General features: G+C 37.0%; 1 protein-coding gene across 2 annotated transcripts in view; it reads left to right on the forward strand.

Annotated features, from left to right (window-relative positions):
* RAB3IP (RAB3A interacting protein) overlaps positions 1-9813 on the forward strand; it is a 44236-nt gene extending 34423 nt beyond the window's left edge. The window contains exons 7-11 of one of the 2 annotated variants that reach the window (XM_049883873.1): positions 1143-1271; positions 2547-2659; positions 6410-6509; positions 6595-6664; positions 9472-9813. In XM_049883873.1, coding sequence (XP_049739830.1) covers positions 1143-1271; positions 2547-2659; positions 6410-6509; positions 6595-6664; positions 9472-9554 — 495 coding nt within the window. In that variant the 3' untranslated portion in view covers positions 9555-9813. Of the gene's footprint in view, positions 1-1142; positions 1272-2546; positions 2660-6409; positions 6510-6594; positions 6665-7573; positions 7892-9471 lie in introns of those variants that run through there. The other variant, XM_049883872.1, reaches the window with a different exon arrangement.
* Positions 9814-19365: the final 9552 nt, after the last annotated feature.

The raw sequence follows: 19365 nt of genomic DNA on the forward strand, positions 1-19365 counted from the left end.
AACTAGGATGCACTCAGTCTTTTGTTATTGTCATGTAGACTACCTGCACATCTTATTAAGCTGTCCCAAAGGTCATACTCTAGTCAGTGCCGTGTGTGTCATTTACAGCTGTGGGAGCAGGAGGGAGGATACTTAGTGTTTGCATGGCTGGGGGTGGGTGTGGCTTTACATTTCTGCAGGTCGTATTGAACTGGGGTGAGGGAATCTGAGGATCTATAGAGAGAATACTTGGGGAAAATTTATTTTAAGGAGGCGGAAAAGAGAAACAACTGGAGGAGTAAATTGGAAGGCAGGTGGCAGCAATGGATTATGTTAGTTCAGATGGTAGTTACTGTTTGTTGATGTGCCAAAAAATACCTAAATAAATGATATATTTTAAGACAATCAATTTAGGAGGTTATATGTGTGCTTCTTTTAGTCTTGCTGCTTATGCAGTAAACCCAAAACAAACCAAACTAAACCCAGTGCCATCGAGTCAATTCTTGACTCATAGCGACCCTATAGGACAGAGTAGAACTGCCCCATAGAGTTTCCAAGGAGGGCCTGGCAGATTTGAACTGCCGACCCTTTGGTTAGCAGCTGTAGCACTTAACCACTATGCCACCAGGGTTTCCAGTGCGGTAAACACTTTGGAAATTCTTTTGGAAATGCCTTCAGATAATAACAGAACAATTAGTATCATTTTTTTTTACCCTAAGCAAGGTTTCAGAATTTAGTCACAGTTTATTCAAACAATTTTTTTAACTGGGCTCCAGATTGCTTTTTGACTATTTTCAGAAAAGATAACTTTTTTTTAATATTTAGAATAATATATACATGTGTCTTAAGAGGAGCTGCAACATTATTTTTGGGGGGGAAAGGAGAGTGTAATGGTAGTATCATTGGACATCCATAGTGGAGACCTTCCAAAGGGAATAAATAGTCGTTTGGGAATGTAAGTTTGTATTATTTTAAAATAAAAATTGCTACCATGTGTCATAACTAATCAATAACTGTCCAAGTATCAATTATTTTAAATGAAGAGCAGTTGTTTTTCAGTAATGTTTAAAGTAGGTTTTGGTTTTGCAAAGTGGTTTTATGTTTTGTACTTTTTAAAAAGTTTTTTTTTGTGTGTGTGTGTTTTCTTTTGGTTTTTTTGTTAGGCTGATTTGTCTCTGTATAATGAATTCAGATCTTGGAAGGATGATCCCACAATGGACAGAACTTGCCCTTTCTTGGACAAAATCTACCAGGAAGATATCTTTCCATGTTTAACATTCTCAAAAAGTGAGGTAATATTGTTTTACCACTTTAGTGGGAATGCCTTAGAATTGTTTTCTGTACCTTCAACTAAATCACACTACATATTTTTGATCTCTTACGTAAATAAGTTATTATTAAATGTCATGTTTTACCACTTTTCCAGTCCATATCAAGATTGTAATTTCTTGGCATTCAGTTACTGAACATCTTTCTTATTTGAACAGAGGTTCGTTTACACTGAAATGTGTACTGCGTTGGAATGAAGTGTTAAAAGTATGTATTGGGGATCGAGCTGATTCCTTGATTCTTAGTCCAAAGTTCAGTGTAAGGGAAGTTCTGTGCACTCTGCACTTCCTGTTAAGGACATTTGTTTAGTTTATCTGTTCTTGATAAAAAAAATCATATTAGTTTTTTCATCTTTAAAACAGGAGAAACAATACCTTTTTCTTGCCCTTGTCACAAGGTGTTATGAGGATAAAATGAAGTTGGTTAAACAGCTTTAAAAAAAATACAAGGCACTATATAAATGTAAGGTCATAATTTTAATTTGTAATTACGTGTTAAAAGTTTGTCTACAAATACCCTATAAATGAATGCTTAAGAAGTTTAGTCCTAAGAGTGTTATGTTTACTCTTTCAAGGACTTAATTGTAACATTGCTTGTAAGGAGATGTTGAGAAGAACAGTAAAACGTTTTTGGTATGTAGATACACTGTTCATTGTGGCTCTGTGCCCTGTTTCAGGAAGGCCAATCAATATTAGTAATCTTGCCTGACTGTAAAGAAGTTTTGCTCATTTCATGTATTGTTTATCAGCTGCTACCGTCTCCACTCGGGCATTTAATATTTGGTAATTCAGTTAATTCTTTTGTAGACTCACCCTGGTGCACATAAACACAAGTTCAGAAAATACATAGCCACAAATAGTATACATATGTTGCCGTGTTATAAATGACCAGCACTATGGAGTATTATATAAATTTGGCAAATTAAGGCATTAAGATACTCATTTTAAAGTGGGGTTAACAGTGGATATTAATTGTGGGTAAGGAGTAGACAGAGCCTGGAATTGATGACTTTAATCCTCTGTCAGATAATGAGAAGAATTAGTTAGCTATAGTTGAATTGCCTGTAGTAACAGTGTTTGAGTTAACCAAGATTGCTTTTTTTTTTTCCTTTTCGTCGACTGAGGCCAAGCTAGTGGAACTTTGGGGAAGAAGAATTAAAAAAAAATTAGTTTACAGTAGAATACAGTTTTGTTATTTTTCTGCTGGCATAATACCTAATACTTTTTATTTTTTTTAAGTTGGCTTCAGCTGTTCTTGAGGCTGTGGAAAACAATACTCTCAGCATTGAACCAGTGGGATTACAGCCTATTCGATTTGTGAAGGCTTCTGCAGTTGAATGTGGAGGACCAAAGTATGTTTTAAAATTCATGACTTGTGAAAGATACTGAGTTTTAAAATTTTTGTCATGTGTTGCATTTGTCATTTAGTTTTCCTAGCTTTAAATGTGGATAAATTTTTCATCAATTTTCTATTTAGAGTCTGTGCAGCGAAAACACAGATCCCCAGACAATATGGGATATAACATTTCAAGCTTAGCATCGAGAGAGCACTTTTAATTGTGAAAATATACTTATATGATACGCATCCAGTTATACCATAGGTTAGATACTTTTTTTTCTTTTTTTAGCCACATGCCGTGACCCATTGATGGCTCAAATCAGTTTAGTGGGTCATTAACAGACTTTTGTTTGTTAAACATACATGTATAGCTGTGTGTTTTGTGTTTCTCTGTAAAATGTTTCTTCCTGAAGTTTACCATCAAAAATAGTTTGGGAAGACACTGAGTTAGATTAAGTCTTATCAGGGTGCCAAAAGGACTTAATTAGTCCTCTCCTTTCTTACTATCGTTATAAAGGATTCCCACTTTGGTAAATAATCAGTTCTGTCTGCCTTATGTGAGAGATACTTGGCAGTTGCAAACCTTCAGAGGTAAGACTCTCATATTCATAATGGGGCAGGCTTATTTTCATCCAGGCCCCTATAGGAGGAGGGACAGTTGAAACCAACTGTGCCTAAAATCTTTGGCATCTAAAGATTTTGCCTAAAACCAAGGCACAGTTGTGCTTTTGCCTTTGTTTAAAAAATAACTCAGAAAACTTTTGAGGAAGCTGCCTTAGTGGTTAGAACTTGATCAATATAGAGGCCTGGAAAGCCGAGTGAGCTCATGGAGGGCAACATTTAACTCTTGTCACAGTCGTTTTGAAACAAGAATAGGAAGAGAGTGTAGGTTGAGATTAACCGGTAGGTCTGTGTTAATGTCTGCTGTAGGAGTTTTATGCTTCTTCCTTTTCTGTTATGCACATTACATTCTCAGCAAGATCACAGAATGCTGGCATTTGGGCAGCCATTTGTGGAGGTACCTAGTCATCTATTTGCACTGTGAGCCACACATGCAGCTAGAGTTGTATCCAGTTTTATACTCACCTGTTCCCACACCTATCTAGCACAGTGGCCTCTGAATTTTGGGGAAGGGATTTACATTCCTGAATTCTGCTTCTTGAACAAACACCGAAGTGTTTTTATCCTGATCCTTTACCCCAGTAAAGGGGAAATTAAATTTAATGATAGCAGTTTTTATACTTTTAAGGTCTGTATCATACCTTATTTTAAATGTAGTATATCATGGTTTTTATTGCAGAATTTTAAATTTGTGCCTGCATTATATGTCACACATGTTCCATATGTGCAAATGTCATCAGATGACGACCATTGGGGCTATCAGCTGAAGTGACTTTATGGTATTTTAGTAAAATAGTTATGTAGGTTAGGTTTAGGGACAATTTATGTGATTTAAGGATATTGTACCTGTGGGAATGGGGCCAGAAGCCAGGGTGTTTTGGAGTACATACTGTAGAAGAAATGGAAGAAAGATGTCCTCTTTCATGAAATGTGAGTATGACTCTGACCAAGGCTCTGGTGGACTAGGTTATGGAGATAATCACAAAATGAATGGCACAGTGCTGTATGGATTTTGAGAAAGACAAGATCATCCCAGTTGGAGTGATCAGGGATTCTTCTTGGAGGGAGAGAGATTTGATCTGGGTTCTGAAGCATGAGTGGAATTTGGACAGATGAAAAACAGTCTGTCCACCCAGTAGAGAAGAGTGTGTTCTGGTCAGGAGGAACAGTATGTTTGAAGGAAGGCCTAGAAACAAAAAAGCAATGTGAGTTCAGAGGATGGTGAGGAAAGTAGAGATATGACAAACCTTAAGAAAGAAAGATTAGGAGATGAGACTGGGGTGGAGGGATGGGTGAAAGAGAAAGGAGTTAAGAGCTGATTGACTGGAAGAATGATTTGAAATAATTTTGGCAATTAATAGGAAGGGCTCTGGTTTCGGGAGAAGATAGTGGGTCTAGGTTTAGGCATATTGACACCCCCAGTGAAAAGGTAGGCAAAGATTTGAAATCTTGGGACTAGAGCTTTAAAGAGATATTGAGGAAGTAATAGCATGTTACAAGAACATTGGAGTTGGCAGTCAGAAATTTAGGATTGAATCTTGGTGCAAGTAAAAATGTATTGGGTGTGACCAGTTAACATATGGCTTTAGAAAAGAGATTTTTTTGTTTGTTTTTAGAAATGAGATAATTTTAGAAACTTTTTTTTTAATTAAAAAAATTGATGTTTAAAACCATTTTAGCAGAACCCTTTCAAAATTAGAATAGTAGGCAGACAGGTGTGTCTGTCTCCAGAAGAGTAGTGTGCACATTGATCTTCCCCCTTGTGTAAATTATACTTTTGAAAGTTTCACAGACTTCCAACACTTGAGCCTTAAATTTCTTGATCTCCTATCCTTCACAAGCAAGTAGTTAGTGCTTTTAAATATTATTACAGATCATTAAAGGACTTTACTGATAAAGGAACAATGAGGCAAAATCTGTTAAAATAAGAGTTCTTTCGTGATTTAAATTGCCACCCCCAAAATTACCCTGTTTTAAATACACGTTTTCCATTTTTTCTTTAATGTGCAGGCACATTTGTATCATATTTCTTATACTACTTGTAAATAAAGTTAAAATTTTAATGTTCATTTAATATACTTTTTTTTATTACATAATTTATAGTGTCATGTAAAATGCTAATGGCTACTTATTTTTACTTAGAGTTTGGGTTTATGCTACTTTTATAGTGATAGGGAATGGTAGTTGAGCCAAACTCGTAGCTTGGGAGGGTGACATCCAGGCTACCTGATAGACAAGCCCACTTCATTCTATTCATCTATAAAGTGATGGGCGCCCCATCGCTAATTGAATGCCTGCTGTGTGCCAAGCATGTGCCCTCAAGAGGTTTATAGCCTAATCCTAGCCAGAAAACCTTCATACCAAATTTTAAATTTTGTAGTATGCACATAGAGAGGATGGTTTGTCTAAAGGTTTACTCCTTATGTAATTGTTAAGATTTGGTATTTTTATAAGGTGGCTTATTCCTTTGTAGTTCTTGGTCTTAGATGCCACATTCAATGCATATAAACCAACAAAACAAAAAAGCCACCCCATCAGCAAGCTATCAACAACATGTTTTGATGCTTGAGTGATCATCCTTAGGATTTTTTGGAGCTAGTAAAGAAGTTGACGTTCTGATGGAAAACAGAGCAGATTATTCATATGTAGATTTGTTACTAGATAGGACAGAATTAAATCACACATAGTACTTCTTCCCCTGGGGCCTCCTGTGTCACACGTACTATACTTCTTAACTGATTAGTAATAGAAAATATTATCTTTCCTTTGGCATTATCAACTTCATTGCATAGAATTGTCTTAGAAAAAATGTAGTTTTCAATATTTTGTTTTCATAGTCTAACCAGTGGTGATGGGAACAAGTAGAACTAAAATAGTAAGTTATTTAGACAAATTCAGAGGATATTTAAAACATCTAGTTTATATTTCTAAAACTATGGTTAATGTTATGATATTAAACTTACAGTAGAATACCTACAAGGGAAGGGATGTTGTCTTGTTCACCCCACACCTAGAACAGTGCCTGGTACATGGTAGGTTCTCGGATATCTGTTGTCTGACTGAATGAATACACAGCTTTTACAGAATGTAGGGACAAAATACTCTTAATGGTACGGAGCTAACACCTGTCATTATTTTACAGAAAATGCGCCCTCACTGGCCAGAGTAAGTCCTGTAAACACAGAATTAAATTAGGAGACTCAAGCAACTATTATTACATTTCTCCCTTTTGCAGATACAGGGTACGTAACTTAACCATGAATTTTAGTACAGCTCATTCCGATGTGAGACATTTGACTATTAATGACATTTTTTCTTTTGGTCTAGATCACTTCTGTGTGTAACTTTTTTACATACATACGATATATTCAGCAGGGACTCGTGAAACAGCAGGATGGTGAGTGTTTTCAGTTCATTATAAATGTTTACATAAGCAATTCAGCAAAAAGTTTAGAACATAATAGTAATTCTCAAACTTTATTATTGGTACATTTATAAAGAATCATTTTTATAAAACACCAAAACCCCTTGTCATCGAGTTGATTCCAACTCATAGTGACCCTATAGGACAGAGTAGATCTGCCCCATAGGGTTTCCGAGGAGTGACTGGTGAATTTGAACTGCCAGCCTTTTGGTTTGCAGCCTAGGCTCTTAACCACTGTGTACCAGGGCTCAATCACTTTCATAGTTCTATCAAAATATCTGGAGAATTTGGGAACGAATGTCTCTATTTTGAAAGAACATGTTTTATTTACTCCCTTTATTTATGTAATTTTAATTTTAGGTAGGAATAGTTTAACTCTCAAAGGGCTGTGTGATAAGCCAGGTGATGCGTGTGAGGAGAGTGCAGGGCTCATTGGACTTCTGTAAGAAATGAAAATGAGCAAGATTTAGAAGTGGTCAGATTTTTTTAATGGCGGAAACCAAGAAGGAGCTAACAGTAATTTTTTTCTATATTTTCTGCTTTCACGTGTGAATTGATAAAGCAGTCACAAGGATAATTCTGAATGGAATAAAGATTACTGCTGTATTCTAAATCAGGGAACCCAAGGTCGAGAAGGCGAGTGTTGAGATGTCGGGGGGTTGGCAACCAATGTCACAAAACAATATGTGTATTAATTGTTTAATGAGAAACCAGTTTGCTTTGCAAACCTTCATCTGAAGTACAGTAAAAGAAAATAAAAATAAAGTTTAGTGTTGTATTCTAAATCAGAAGAAACATGTAGATGAGATATCCAGGACAGCAACATCATGCAAATATTTTAATATTTTTTTAATACAGTCTTTTATGATTATTGTTTTATAGCTGAATGTTATAAAAACTGACATGGCTTGCCAGCTCCAAAGAAGTGTTTCTTGATTACGCGTGACTGTTTTAAAATAGAAATAGCAGGTACTGTACTAGGGACAAGTCCATGACCGTTTTGTATTTTAAGTTGTGAGAAATTTTCTTTATATATTTTTTTCGTCATTGAAGTATTCTTATAATTTATATTCTTGTGCTTAAACAAAAGTCGAAGCCTACTGTCTTTCAGCCAGGTAAACCGGTGAATCTTAGCTGTGTGGGAAAATTAGTCATGCTGATAAAAAACTTAGTTTAGCCTTATTCAAGCTCTGGTATGTTGAAAACATTCATATTTATTTAGAATCCCATAATAAATAAGGATGAAACCTGTCTTCTGATTAATGTTGAATTTCAAGAGGCTGTTCAACATAAAATTAATCTTTAAACTGTATTCTAAAACTTTTATGACTTTAAAATTGAAGTATTTTTGAATACTTTTTTGTGGGTAATATAATTTAAACTGGTAAACAGATGATTTCTGTTAGGTTAAATTGTGAGGCATATTCTTGTTAAATTACAAAGTTTTTGTTGAGAAGGCTAAAAGATAATTTTATAAAAATAGAAAGAAAATGTCATGAGTGATGGTGGTGTCTTCTTTAGTTTCTGTCACTCTTCTACTCCACAGTGTTTGGTATACATCATATACTGTGTGGGCTTGCAGTACATAAATATTACCAGTTTTAAAATCTGTTTGCTATTAGTAACTTGTGCTAAGAAAGATTTAGGGTGGCTAAATCTAAAGCAAAGGAACGCTGGTGCCTCAGTGGTTAAGCACTCGGCTGCTAATCAAAAGGTTGGTAGTTCAACCCCACCAGCAGCTCTTTGGGAGAAAGATGTAGCAGTCTGCTTCCATGAAGATTACAGCCTTGGAAACCGTGTAGGGCAGTTCTGCGCTGTCCTGTAGGGTCGCTATGAGTCAGAATCGACTCGATGGCAGTGGGTTTCAATCTAAAGCAGGGTTTCTCAAACTTGGACCTGTTCGCATTTTGTACTGGACAGTCCTTTGTTGTGGGGTGCTGTCTTGTGCATTGTAGAATGCTTAGCAACGTCTCTGGCCTTGAGTCACTAGATGCTAGTAGCAACCCCTTAGATGTGACAACCAAAATGTCACCAGACGTTGCCAAATGTACCCTGGGGGCAAAATCTCCCCTGATTGAGAACCAGTGATCCAAATCAATCTAATCTGATCGTGTGTCAGATGAACACTTTTTATTGTGTGAAATAAAGAGATTTTTTTTCCATTTATTTTTGGGGCTTAAAAAAGTATAGATAATCAAAATTCACAGCTCATCCTCTATACATATTTTTATTTACAACTTGAGCCATACACAAAACCTTTTCCTAGTATTACTCACAAAGAATGTGACTGAATTTTCTGGACTGTGTTTTCTTTTTTTCCTACTCACTCTGTTAATTTTAAAGAGTGAAGTGGCTAAGATACAGCAAACTAAATAGAGCAAAATATTCATAAGTTAGATAATAAACTCTTGAATTATTGAGCACTGAATATAATTATTTATGAAGGTAACAGCATTGACATTTACAAGGGACACTTACAAGGGACACTGAAATGTTTACCTTCACCTTGTCTTGGGCTAAAATTTTAGGCATTGATGTATCTAACAAATAGTTCTTAAACAAACTGCTTTAATATTGCTTCTTTATTGATAAAACTGGGATACTCACAGTCCAGGAAAAAGTTTGTGTGAAATATCTGTGGAATGTCTAGGCATTCGGTACATGATTAGGGTGCTCAGTTGGTACTTCAGCTGATTTAAAATTTTCAGTGCAAGATACTGGAGAAATAATTAAGATAGTATTTCTTTTGTTTTACATGTCTCTCTCTTCTGTTTGTATAGTTGATCAGATGTTTTGGGAAGTTATGCAGTTGAGAAAAGAGATGTCATTGGCAAAGCTGGGATATTACAAAGAGGAACTCTGATGCTCTCTCTGCCTGGGAACATGCATGAACCTCCCTGAATAACTGAAAAATGGCTGAATATTTTTATGGTTACTTGATATTTATTTCCAAGGAGTGGTCCCAAGACTTTTTCACTTTTTTGCAAATTACACTAAGAAGTACTGTGATTTGTTTTAAACTGACCTATGCTGTGTTTGCTTATTCTTTAGTTGAACACACTATAAAGAAGAATTACAGGTGTACTAGTGATTGTAATTTATAGTTGCGCAAAAAAAAACCCTAAATAAATACATGTTAGATTGAATGTGTTTTTGCCTTCTCTTCTACCTCTGACATGCCATATAGGGTCAACTGAATTTCATATAGTAGTTGTCAAACGGTGCAACAACCTATGAGAGGCAAGGAAGAAGGTTGGGTGGACAGGACTCAGCTTTCATACCCTCACTAGAATGGCTCTGTCTTTATCTGTTTTATATGTTGGGCTTTGAAAAAGATTTTATATGAAGAAAGACTTCTACCAAAAAAAATTGAAAAGTTACTGGTTTAATTATTCTGCTCAGTAATTTAAAGAACCCCTTTATTCTGGTTATTTGTTAAATGTAAAGGTAGAAGACAGTCACATTTTATCCCAGAGATGCATTCTTGAACAAATTAATATAAGGTCTTCATATTTTCTATATGTTGAGGACTGTAGTAGGGATGGAGTCCTGGTGGCACAGTGGTTAAGCATTTGGCTGCTAACCAAAAGGTCAGCAGTTCGAATCCACCAGCTGCTCCTAGGAAACCTGGCAGTTCTACTCAGTCCTGTAGGGCTGTTATGTGTCAGAATTGACTCAGTAGCAACAGGTACAGGTAATAGGCGTTGGAGGGATATAAAGGTAAATAGTGTGTGATGTGTGCTCAAGGGAGTTTGAAGGTGTGTGGGTTGCAAGAGTAGTACATGCAAAGTATATACTGATCATAGAAACACTTTATCTGTAAGTTCCAAGTTGTAAAACTGATATCATATAGAGGAGCTACTTACTAAAATTAATTCCAAAAGAGCCTCATGTAGAAATGAAGTAAAGAAAGGCAGAAAGAAGAAATGAGAAACCACTTCAATCTCTCCATCCAGAGACAGCTACTGTTAATATTTTTGGAGAATAGTCTTTCAGTTTTTAGAAGTTTTCTACCTAGATATGCATACGTCTGAAACAAAAAAATGGACTTGCTTGCTTTTTTACCTAAATACTTTCCCCCTGTTGGTAAGTCTACACCATCTTGATCACTGTATGATTTTGACAATATTTAACTAGTTGTGTTTGGACTTTAAGTTGTTTTCAATTTTTTTGTATATCGTAATGCTGTGGTAAGTATCCTTGTGTATACCTCTTTAAATATTGTTAGGCTATTTCATTAATGTGAATGCCTAGAAGTAAAATTGCTATGTTAAGGTGTACAAACATGTATTGCAAAATTTTTGATCTACATTACAAAAATCTCCTTAGAAAAGTGGAACCAGTTTATATTCACAGCAGCAGTGTATGAGAAAGCTGGTTTTCTGAAGATGCTGTTTTTTCCAATTCTGTCTCAGAGGTTTGGACAACTTCACCTCCACAAAGTTTGGTCACCAGGCTGGATGGAAGACCATAGACAAAAGGCTTATCAGTGGTATGGTTGAAACCATCATTACCATGGTTTAGTCATACCAGCTCAAGGGTCTGAGATTGAACATGAAAAGGACTTTGAGCCTGGAATTTTATTTCTTGATAGTTATTTTAATGAGAGTGTAATAAGAATATTGTTAATTATTCAAAGCTTCAGAAGATTTTTGACACAAAAACAAATTGAAGATCCTTTTGAAGAAAAACAATATCAAAAATGATGTCACTTCTCTCCAAATTTATCTATAGATTCAGTGCATCTCAAAACTAAATTCTACCATTTCTCCTGGAATTGAAAAATGATTGGAAATTTATTTGGCAGCATAGAAGATGGAGAACCACCAAGGCACTCTGAAGAAAAATTTTGAGGAGGGGAATTTGTCCTACCACAAGGACTTTGGACATGGAACTAGGGATATGATTGCTGATGTCTGAAGGATCCTGGCTGAAAGAAGAGAATATCAGAAGGATGTTTACATGTGTTTTATTGACTATGCAGAGGCACTCGACTGTATGGGTCATAACAAACCATGGATAACATTGTGAAGAATGGAAATACCAGAACACTTAATTGTGCTCATGAGGAACCTGTACATAGAGAAAGAGGCCATCATTTGAACAGAGCAACAGGATACTGTGTGGTTTAAAATCAGGAAAGGTGTGAATCAGGGTTGTATCCTTTCACCATACTTATTCAATTGGTATGCTAAGCAAATACTCAGAGAAGGAAGACAATATGAAGAAGAACGCAGCATCAGGAATGGAGGAAGACTCATTAACAACCTATGATACACAGATGACACAAGCTTCCTGTAAGTGAAGAGGACTTGAAACACTGAGGAAGATCAAAGACCACAGCCTTCAGTATGGATTACATCTTAACATAAAAATCCTTAGGTTGACCAATAAGCAACATCATGATAAAGGGAGAAAATATTGAAATTGTCAGGCATTTCATTTTACTTGTATCTGCAATCAACAATTGAAGCAGCAGTCAAGAAATCAACAATTACCAGAACTAAAACCATTTCTGAAGCCCCCTCTTCAGACAAATTAGACTGGAATATAAAACAAAATAATACTCGTGAAGAGTGTGTTTCTTAGTTCAATCAGATAAACGACACGAAATGGCTGGCTCCTGTCTGGAAGCAGGATGAGAAGGCAGGAAGGGACAAGAACTGCTTGAATGCACACAAGAAACCTGGGGTGGAAAGGGGGGAGTGTGCTGTCGCATTATAGGGATTACAACTAATGTCACATACCAAAACCAACCAAACCCGTTGCCGTCGAGTCAATTCTGACTCATAGCGACACTGTAGGATGGGGTAGAACTGCCCCATACAATTTCCAAGGAGTGCCTGGTGGATTCGAACTGCCAACATTTTGGTTAGCAGCTGTAGCTCTTAACCACTACGCTACCAGGGTTTCCAGTGTTACATAATGATATGTGTATAAATTTTCTTTCCTTTTTTTGTGTGTGCTTTAAGTGAATGTTTACAGTTCAAGTCAGTTTCTCATACAGAAGCTTATACAAAAACTTATATGACCCTAGCTGCTCTGCCTACAATGTGACAGCATACTCATTCTCTCCACCCTGTATTCCCTGAGCCCATTCAACTACTCTCCCCTCTGCCTTCAGAGAGGAGCTCCCGACATATTCTTATGTGTCTTCTTGAGCTAAGAAGCACAATCCTCACCAGTATCATTTTATGTCTTATAGTCCAGTATAGTCTTAAGAGTTGGCTTCCGGAATGGTTTTAGTTTTGGGCTAACAGTGAGCCTGGGGGTCATGACCTTTGGGGTCCCTCTAGTCTCAGACAGTTAAGTCTGGTCTTTTTACGAGAATTTGAGGTCTGCATCGCACTTTTCTCCTGCTCCATCAGGGATTCTCTATTGTGTTCCCTGTCAGGGCACCATCTAGTTCTGGTCTCAGGCTGCTGGCGTCTCTGTGTCTTTGGTGTTCTTCATTCTCCCTTGTTCGAGGTGGGCTGAGACCAGTTGATGCATCTTATATGGCTGCTTGCTAGCTTTTAACACCCCAGATGCCACTCACCAAAGTGAGATGCAGAGTGTTTTCTTAATACACTTTGTTATGCCACTTAACCTAGATGTCCCCTGAAACCATGGTCCCCAGGCCCCTGCCCCTGCTACTCTGTCCCTCGAAGTGTTTGGTTGTATTCAGGAAACTTCTTAGCTTTTGGTTTAGTTCAGTTGTACTGACTTTCTCTGTATTGTGTGTTGTCCTTACCTTCACCTAAAATAATTCTTGTCAACTATCTAATTACTGAATGCCCCTCTCCCTCCCTTCCCACCCTTGTAACCATCAAAGAATGTTTTCTTCTGTGTTTAAACCTTTTCTTGAGTGCTTAAAATAGCAGCTTCGTACAATACTTGTTCTTTTGCGACTAATTGAATTCAGCATAGTGCCTTCCAGATTGCTCCATGTTATGTTTCACAGATTCATCGTTGTTCTTTATTGTTGCATAGTATTCCCTTGTGTGACTATACCATATTTGTTAATCCATTCATCCGTTGATGGGCACCTTGGTTGTTTCCATCCTTTTGCTATTGTAAACAGTGCTGCAGTGAACATGGGTGTGCATGTATCTATTTGTGTGAGCGCTCTTATTTCTGTAGGATATATTCCAAGGAGTGGGATTGCTGGATTATATGGTAGTTCTATTTCTAGCTTTTTAAGGAAGCGTCAAATCAGTTTCCAAAGTGGTTGTACCATTTTACATTCTCACCAGCAGTGTATAAGTGTTCCAGTGTCTCCACAACCTCTCCAACATTTATTTTTTTGTTGTTTTTGGATTAATGCCAGCCTTGTTGGGGTGATATGGTATCTCATTGTAGTTTTGATTTGCACTTCTCTAATGCCTAATGATCCTGAGCATTTCATCACGTATCTGTTAGCCACCTGAATGTCTTCTTTGGGGAAGTGCCTGTTCATATTCTTTGCCCATTTTATAATTGGGCTATTTGTCTTTTTGTTGTTGAGGTTTTGCAGAATCTTGTAGATATTAGAGATAAGATGCCGATTGGATTTGTTGTAGCCAAATTTTTTTTCCCAGTTTGTAGGTAATCTTTTTACTCTTTTGGTGAAGTCTTTGGATGAGCATAATTTTAGGAGCTGCCAGTTATCTAGCTTCTCTTCTGGTGTTTGTGCATTGTTAGTAATGTTTTGTGTATTGTTTATGCCCTGTATTAGGGCTCCTAAGTGTTGTCACAATTTTTTTTTTCCATGATCTTTATCGTTTTAGATTTTATATTTAGGTCTTTGATCCATGTTGAGTTAGTGTTTGTGCATGGTGTGAGTTATAGGTCTTGTTTCATCTCCTGGCAGATGGATATCCAGTTATGCCAGCACCATTTGTTAAAGAGATTGCCTTTTCCCCATTTAAATAACTTTGGGCCTTTGTCAAATATTACCTGCTCATAGGTGGATGAATTTATGTCTGGATTCTCAATTCTGTTCCATTGGATCTGTTGTTGTACCAGTACCAAGCTGTTTTGACTACTGTGGCGGTATAATAGGTTCTAAAATCAGGTAGAGCGAGACCTCCCACTTTGTTCTTCTGTTTCAGTAATGCTTTACTTATCTAGGGCCTCTTCCCTTCCCATATGAAGTTGGTGATTTGTTTCTCCATCTCATTAAAAAATGCCATTGGAATTTGGACCAGGATTACATTGTATCTATAGATCGCTTTGTAGAGTAGACATTTTCAATACGTTGAGTCTTCCTATCCATGAGCAAGGTATGTTTTCCACTTATGTAGGTCTCTCTTGGTTTCTTATGATAGGGTCTTGTAATTTTCTTTGTATAGGCCTTTTATGTCTCTGGTTAGATTTATTCCTCAGTATTTTATCTTCTTGGGGGCTATTGTAAATGATATTGATTTGGTGATTTCCTCTTTGACGTTCTCTCTGTTGGTGCAGAGGAATCCAGCTGATTTTTGTATGTTTATTTTGTATCCTGATACTCTGCTGAAATATTAGTTCCAGTAGTTTTCTTGTGGATTCTTTAGGGTTTTCTGTGTATAAAATCTATAAGATCGTATCATCTGTAAATAGAGATACTTTTACTTCTTCCTTATCAACGTGGATGCCCTTTAATTCTTCTTCTAGCCTAATTGCTCTGGCTAGGACCTCCAGCACAATGTTGAGTAAGAGTCATGATAAAGGGCATCCTTCTCTGGTTCCCATTCTCAAGGGGAATGCTTTCAGAGTCTCTCCATTTAGGATGATGTTAGCTGTTGGCTTTATGTAAATGTCCTTTATTATGTTGATGAATTTGCCTTCTATTCCTATTTTGCTGAGAGTTTTTATCATGAATGGGTGTTGGACTTTGTCAAATGCCTTTTCTGCATTAATAGGTAAGATCATGTTGTTCTTTTATTTATGTGATGGATTACATTTATTGTTTTTCTAATGTTAAACCAACCATCCCTGCATACCTGGTATGATTCCCACTTGGTCATGGTGAGTTATTTTTTTTGATATGTTGTTGAATTCTATTGGCTAGGATTTTGTCGAGGATTTTTGCGTCTAAGTTCATGAGGGATGTTGGTCTGTAGTTTTATTTTCTTGTGGTGTCTTTAGCTGGTTTTGGTATCAGAGTAATGCTGGCTTCATAGAATGAGTTTGGGAGTGTTCCATCCTTTTCTGTGCTCTGAAATACCTTTAGTAGTAGTGGTGTTAAGTCTTCTCTGAAAGTTTGGTAGAACTCCCCAGTGAAGCCGTCAGGGCCAGGGCTTTTTTTCATCGGGAGTTTTTAAATTACCTTTTCAATCTGTTTTTTGTTACAGGTTTATTTAGTTGTTCTACCTCTGTTTGTGTTAGTTTAGGTAGATAGTGTTTCTAGAAATTTGTCCGTTTCTTGTAGTTTTTCAAATCTGTTAGAGTACAATTTTTTATAGTATTCTGTTATGATCCTTTCAATTTCAGTTTGGTTCGTTGTATCACCCATCTCATTTCTTATTTGGGTTATTTGCTTCCTCTCCTGTTTTTCTTTTGTCAGTTCGGCCAGTGGTTTATCGATTTTGTTGACCTTTTCAAAGAACCATCTTTTGGTCTTATTAACTCTTTGTTTTTCTGTTCTCTGTTTTATTTTATTCTGCTCTAATTTTTATTATTTGCTTTCTTCTGGTAGCTGAAGGCTTCTTTTGCTTGTTTCTTTCTATTCAAGTTGTAGGGATAATTCTTTGATTTTGGACCTTCCTTATTTTTGTATGTGTGTATTTATTGCTATAAATCGACTTCTGAGCACTGCTTTTGCTGTGTCCCAAAGGTTCTGGTGTGAAGTGTTTTCATTCTCATTGGGTTCTGTGAATTTCTTTGTTCCATCCTTAATTTCTTCTATAATGCAGTAGTTTTTGAGCAAGGTGTTGTTCATTTTCCATGTGTTTGATTCCTTTTCCCTGCTTTTTCTGATACTGATTTCTACTTCTATGGCTTTGTGGTCAGAAAAGATGCTTGGTAATATTTTGATGTTTTGGATTGTATTTAAGGCTTGCTTTATGACCTAATATGTGGCCTATTCTAGAGAATGTTCCATGTGCGTTGGAAAAGAAAATATACTTGGCTGCTGTTGTGTAGCATGTTCTGTATGTGTCTGTGAGGTCTAGTTGGCTGATTGTGGCATTTAGATCTTCTTTGTTTTTATTGAGCTTCTTTCTGGATGTTCAGTCCTTCACTGAAAGTGGTGTATTGAAGTCTCCTACTATTATTGTGGAGCTGTCTCTCTTTTCAATGCTGTTAGAGTTTTTTTGTATTTTGGAGACTTGTCATTAGGTGTGCAATTACTTGTTATGGTCATATCCTCCTGGTATATTGACCCTTATTAGTATAGTGCCCTTCCTTACCCTTTGTGGTGGATTTCACTTTAAGTCTATTTTGTCAGAAATTAATATTGCCACTCCTGTTTTTTTATTTTTATTGTTGTTTGATTTTTTTTTTCCATCTTTTGAGTTTTTGTGTCTTTAAGATGTGTGTCTTATAGGCAGCATATAGATGGATCATGCTTTTTTAATCCAGTCTGCCACTCTCTCTTTTTTGGTGCATCTAGTCCATTAACATGCAGCGTAATTATGGATAGGTATGAGTTTAGTGCTGTCATTTTGATGTCTTATTTTGCATGTCGTTGACTTTTTTTTGTGCTTAATTTTCTGTGCTGAGTAGTTTTTCTTTATGTGTTGTCTTTTCCTCTTTTTCATTGTTGCTTTTGTATTTGCTGAGTCTTTATGTTTTTCTTGTTTTTCATTTTGATATGTAGGGCTGTTAGTTTTCTTTGTAGGTTACCTTAATATTTACCCCTATTTTTCTAAGTTTAAGCCAAACTTTTTATTTCTTTTTATCACCTTGACTTCCTCTTCATATGAAAGGTCTATGACTACATTTTTCAGTCCCTCTTATTTGGTTCAATATTATCATCTTTTACATAAGGACGTCTCTGTTTCCCTGTTTTGAATTTTTTAGCTTTGGTTTATTTTTGTGATTTCCCTATTTGGGTTGATAACCTGGTTACCCTGTCCTGTCTTCTAGATTTGGGTTGTTATCTGATATTGATTTTCTAACCAGAGGACTCACTTTAGTATTTCTTGTAACTTTGGTTTGGTTTTTGCAGTTTCCCTAAACTTCTCTTTATCTGGGAGTGCCCTAATTTTGGCTTCATATTTGAGAGACAGTTTTGCTGGATATGTAATTCTTGGCTGACAGCTTTTTTCCTTCAAGGCTTGATATATATCATTCCATTGCCTTCTTGCCTGCATGTTTCTGCTGAGTAGTCTGAGCTTATTTTTATTGAGTCTTCTTTGTAGGTAACTTTTTGTTTATCCCTAACAGCTCTTAAAAATCTCTCTTTATCTTTGGTTTTGGCAAATTTGATTATAATATGTCTTGGTGACTTTCTTTTGGGGTCCTATCTTGTGTGGGGTTTGATGAGCATCTTAGGTATCTTCTCATCTTTCATGATATTAGGAGAGTTTTCAGCCAACACATCTCCAATACTTCTCTCTGTATTTTCTGTTATGCTCCCCGTTCTGGTACTGTAGTCACACATAGGTTATTTCTCTTCATAGAGTCCCACATAATTCTTAGGGTTTCTTCATTTTTTTAAATTCTTTTATCTGATTTTTCCTCAAATATGTCGGTATCAGGCACTTTATCTTCAGTCTCACTAATTCTGGCTTCCATTTCCTCAGTTCTGCGCCTCTGATCTGGAAGATTTCTTGATTCTTTGTTTTGGGAGCTTGTTGAAGCCACCATGGTCTGCCTATTTATGTAATTTGATACTGACTTGGCTCCAAGCCATCAATAAGTTATTGTATTCATTTATTTTATGTTTACTTATTGTGTCCTAGCTTCTTATTTTGTTTTGATACACCCAAATAGGCTGCTCGAGTGAGCTAGTTTGATTCTTGACGTCTTTGAAGCACTAACATCCTGTCACCAGGTAGTTAGAACTCTTACTAGGTATATGAGTCCAAGAGTCTTTTACTTTTCTCGTATGGATTCAGCTCAGGTGTCCAGGTAGTCGGTCACCAAGTGTGTGGTTCAGGCTGTTACCTACAGCCTTAGACTAGCAGGGGTGATTGGTGTAGGCACAGGCACCTGGCTGCAGTAGGGGGTCATGTGCTGAGCAAGGCAGGGGACTGACAACTGGTCCCTGAGTGTCTGAGGAAAGTGTGTTCTTGTTCCCTAGAGTGCCTAGGTGGGTGGGTTTTACAGCCAGACTGTGGGCATCCAATGCTGTTGGCTGTAAGAACTGGGAGGCACCACTTAACCTTGGACCCCTTTTGAGGGTGGCTGGATGTCATGGGTGAGGCCACTAGTCCTCAGGGCCCTCATGTAGGTAAGGACTCTGCTTAATAGGCAGAGCAGTGTCAAAGGTCATGAACCTGCCTCTCCACCATTTAGCTGAAACAGTTGAAGTTAGACTTCAGATATATACCCTGCTGTACTGTGCTGAGGGCCTATGCTGTTTAAATGGGCCCACACAGGTCTATGCAGGGGTGAAAGGCATTCAAAGTCTTTGGATCGCTTATGCCTGCACCTAGGCAAAGGAGTTCTTTCTGCTGTGAGCCCCAGCTTAGAGGAGCTGGCAGATTATTTTTGCCTGTTTGTTCCTTCTTCAAGGCCAGAACGATGGCTCAGGGTGCATGACAGGTCTTTCTTCCAGCCCAGGGAAA

The sequence above is a fragment of the Elephas maximus genome, chromosome 4 (assembly GCF_024166365.1).
Source record: "Elephas maximus indicus isolate mEleMax1 chromosome 4, mEleMax1 primary haplotype, whole genome shotgun sequence".
In the NCBI taxonomy this organism is placed as follows: domain Eukaryota; kingdom Metazoa; phylum Chordata; class Mammalia; order Proboscidea; family Elephantidae; genus Elephas; species Elephas maximus.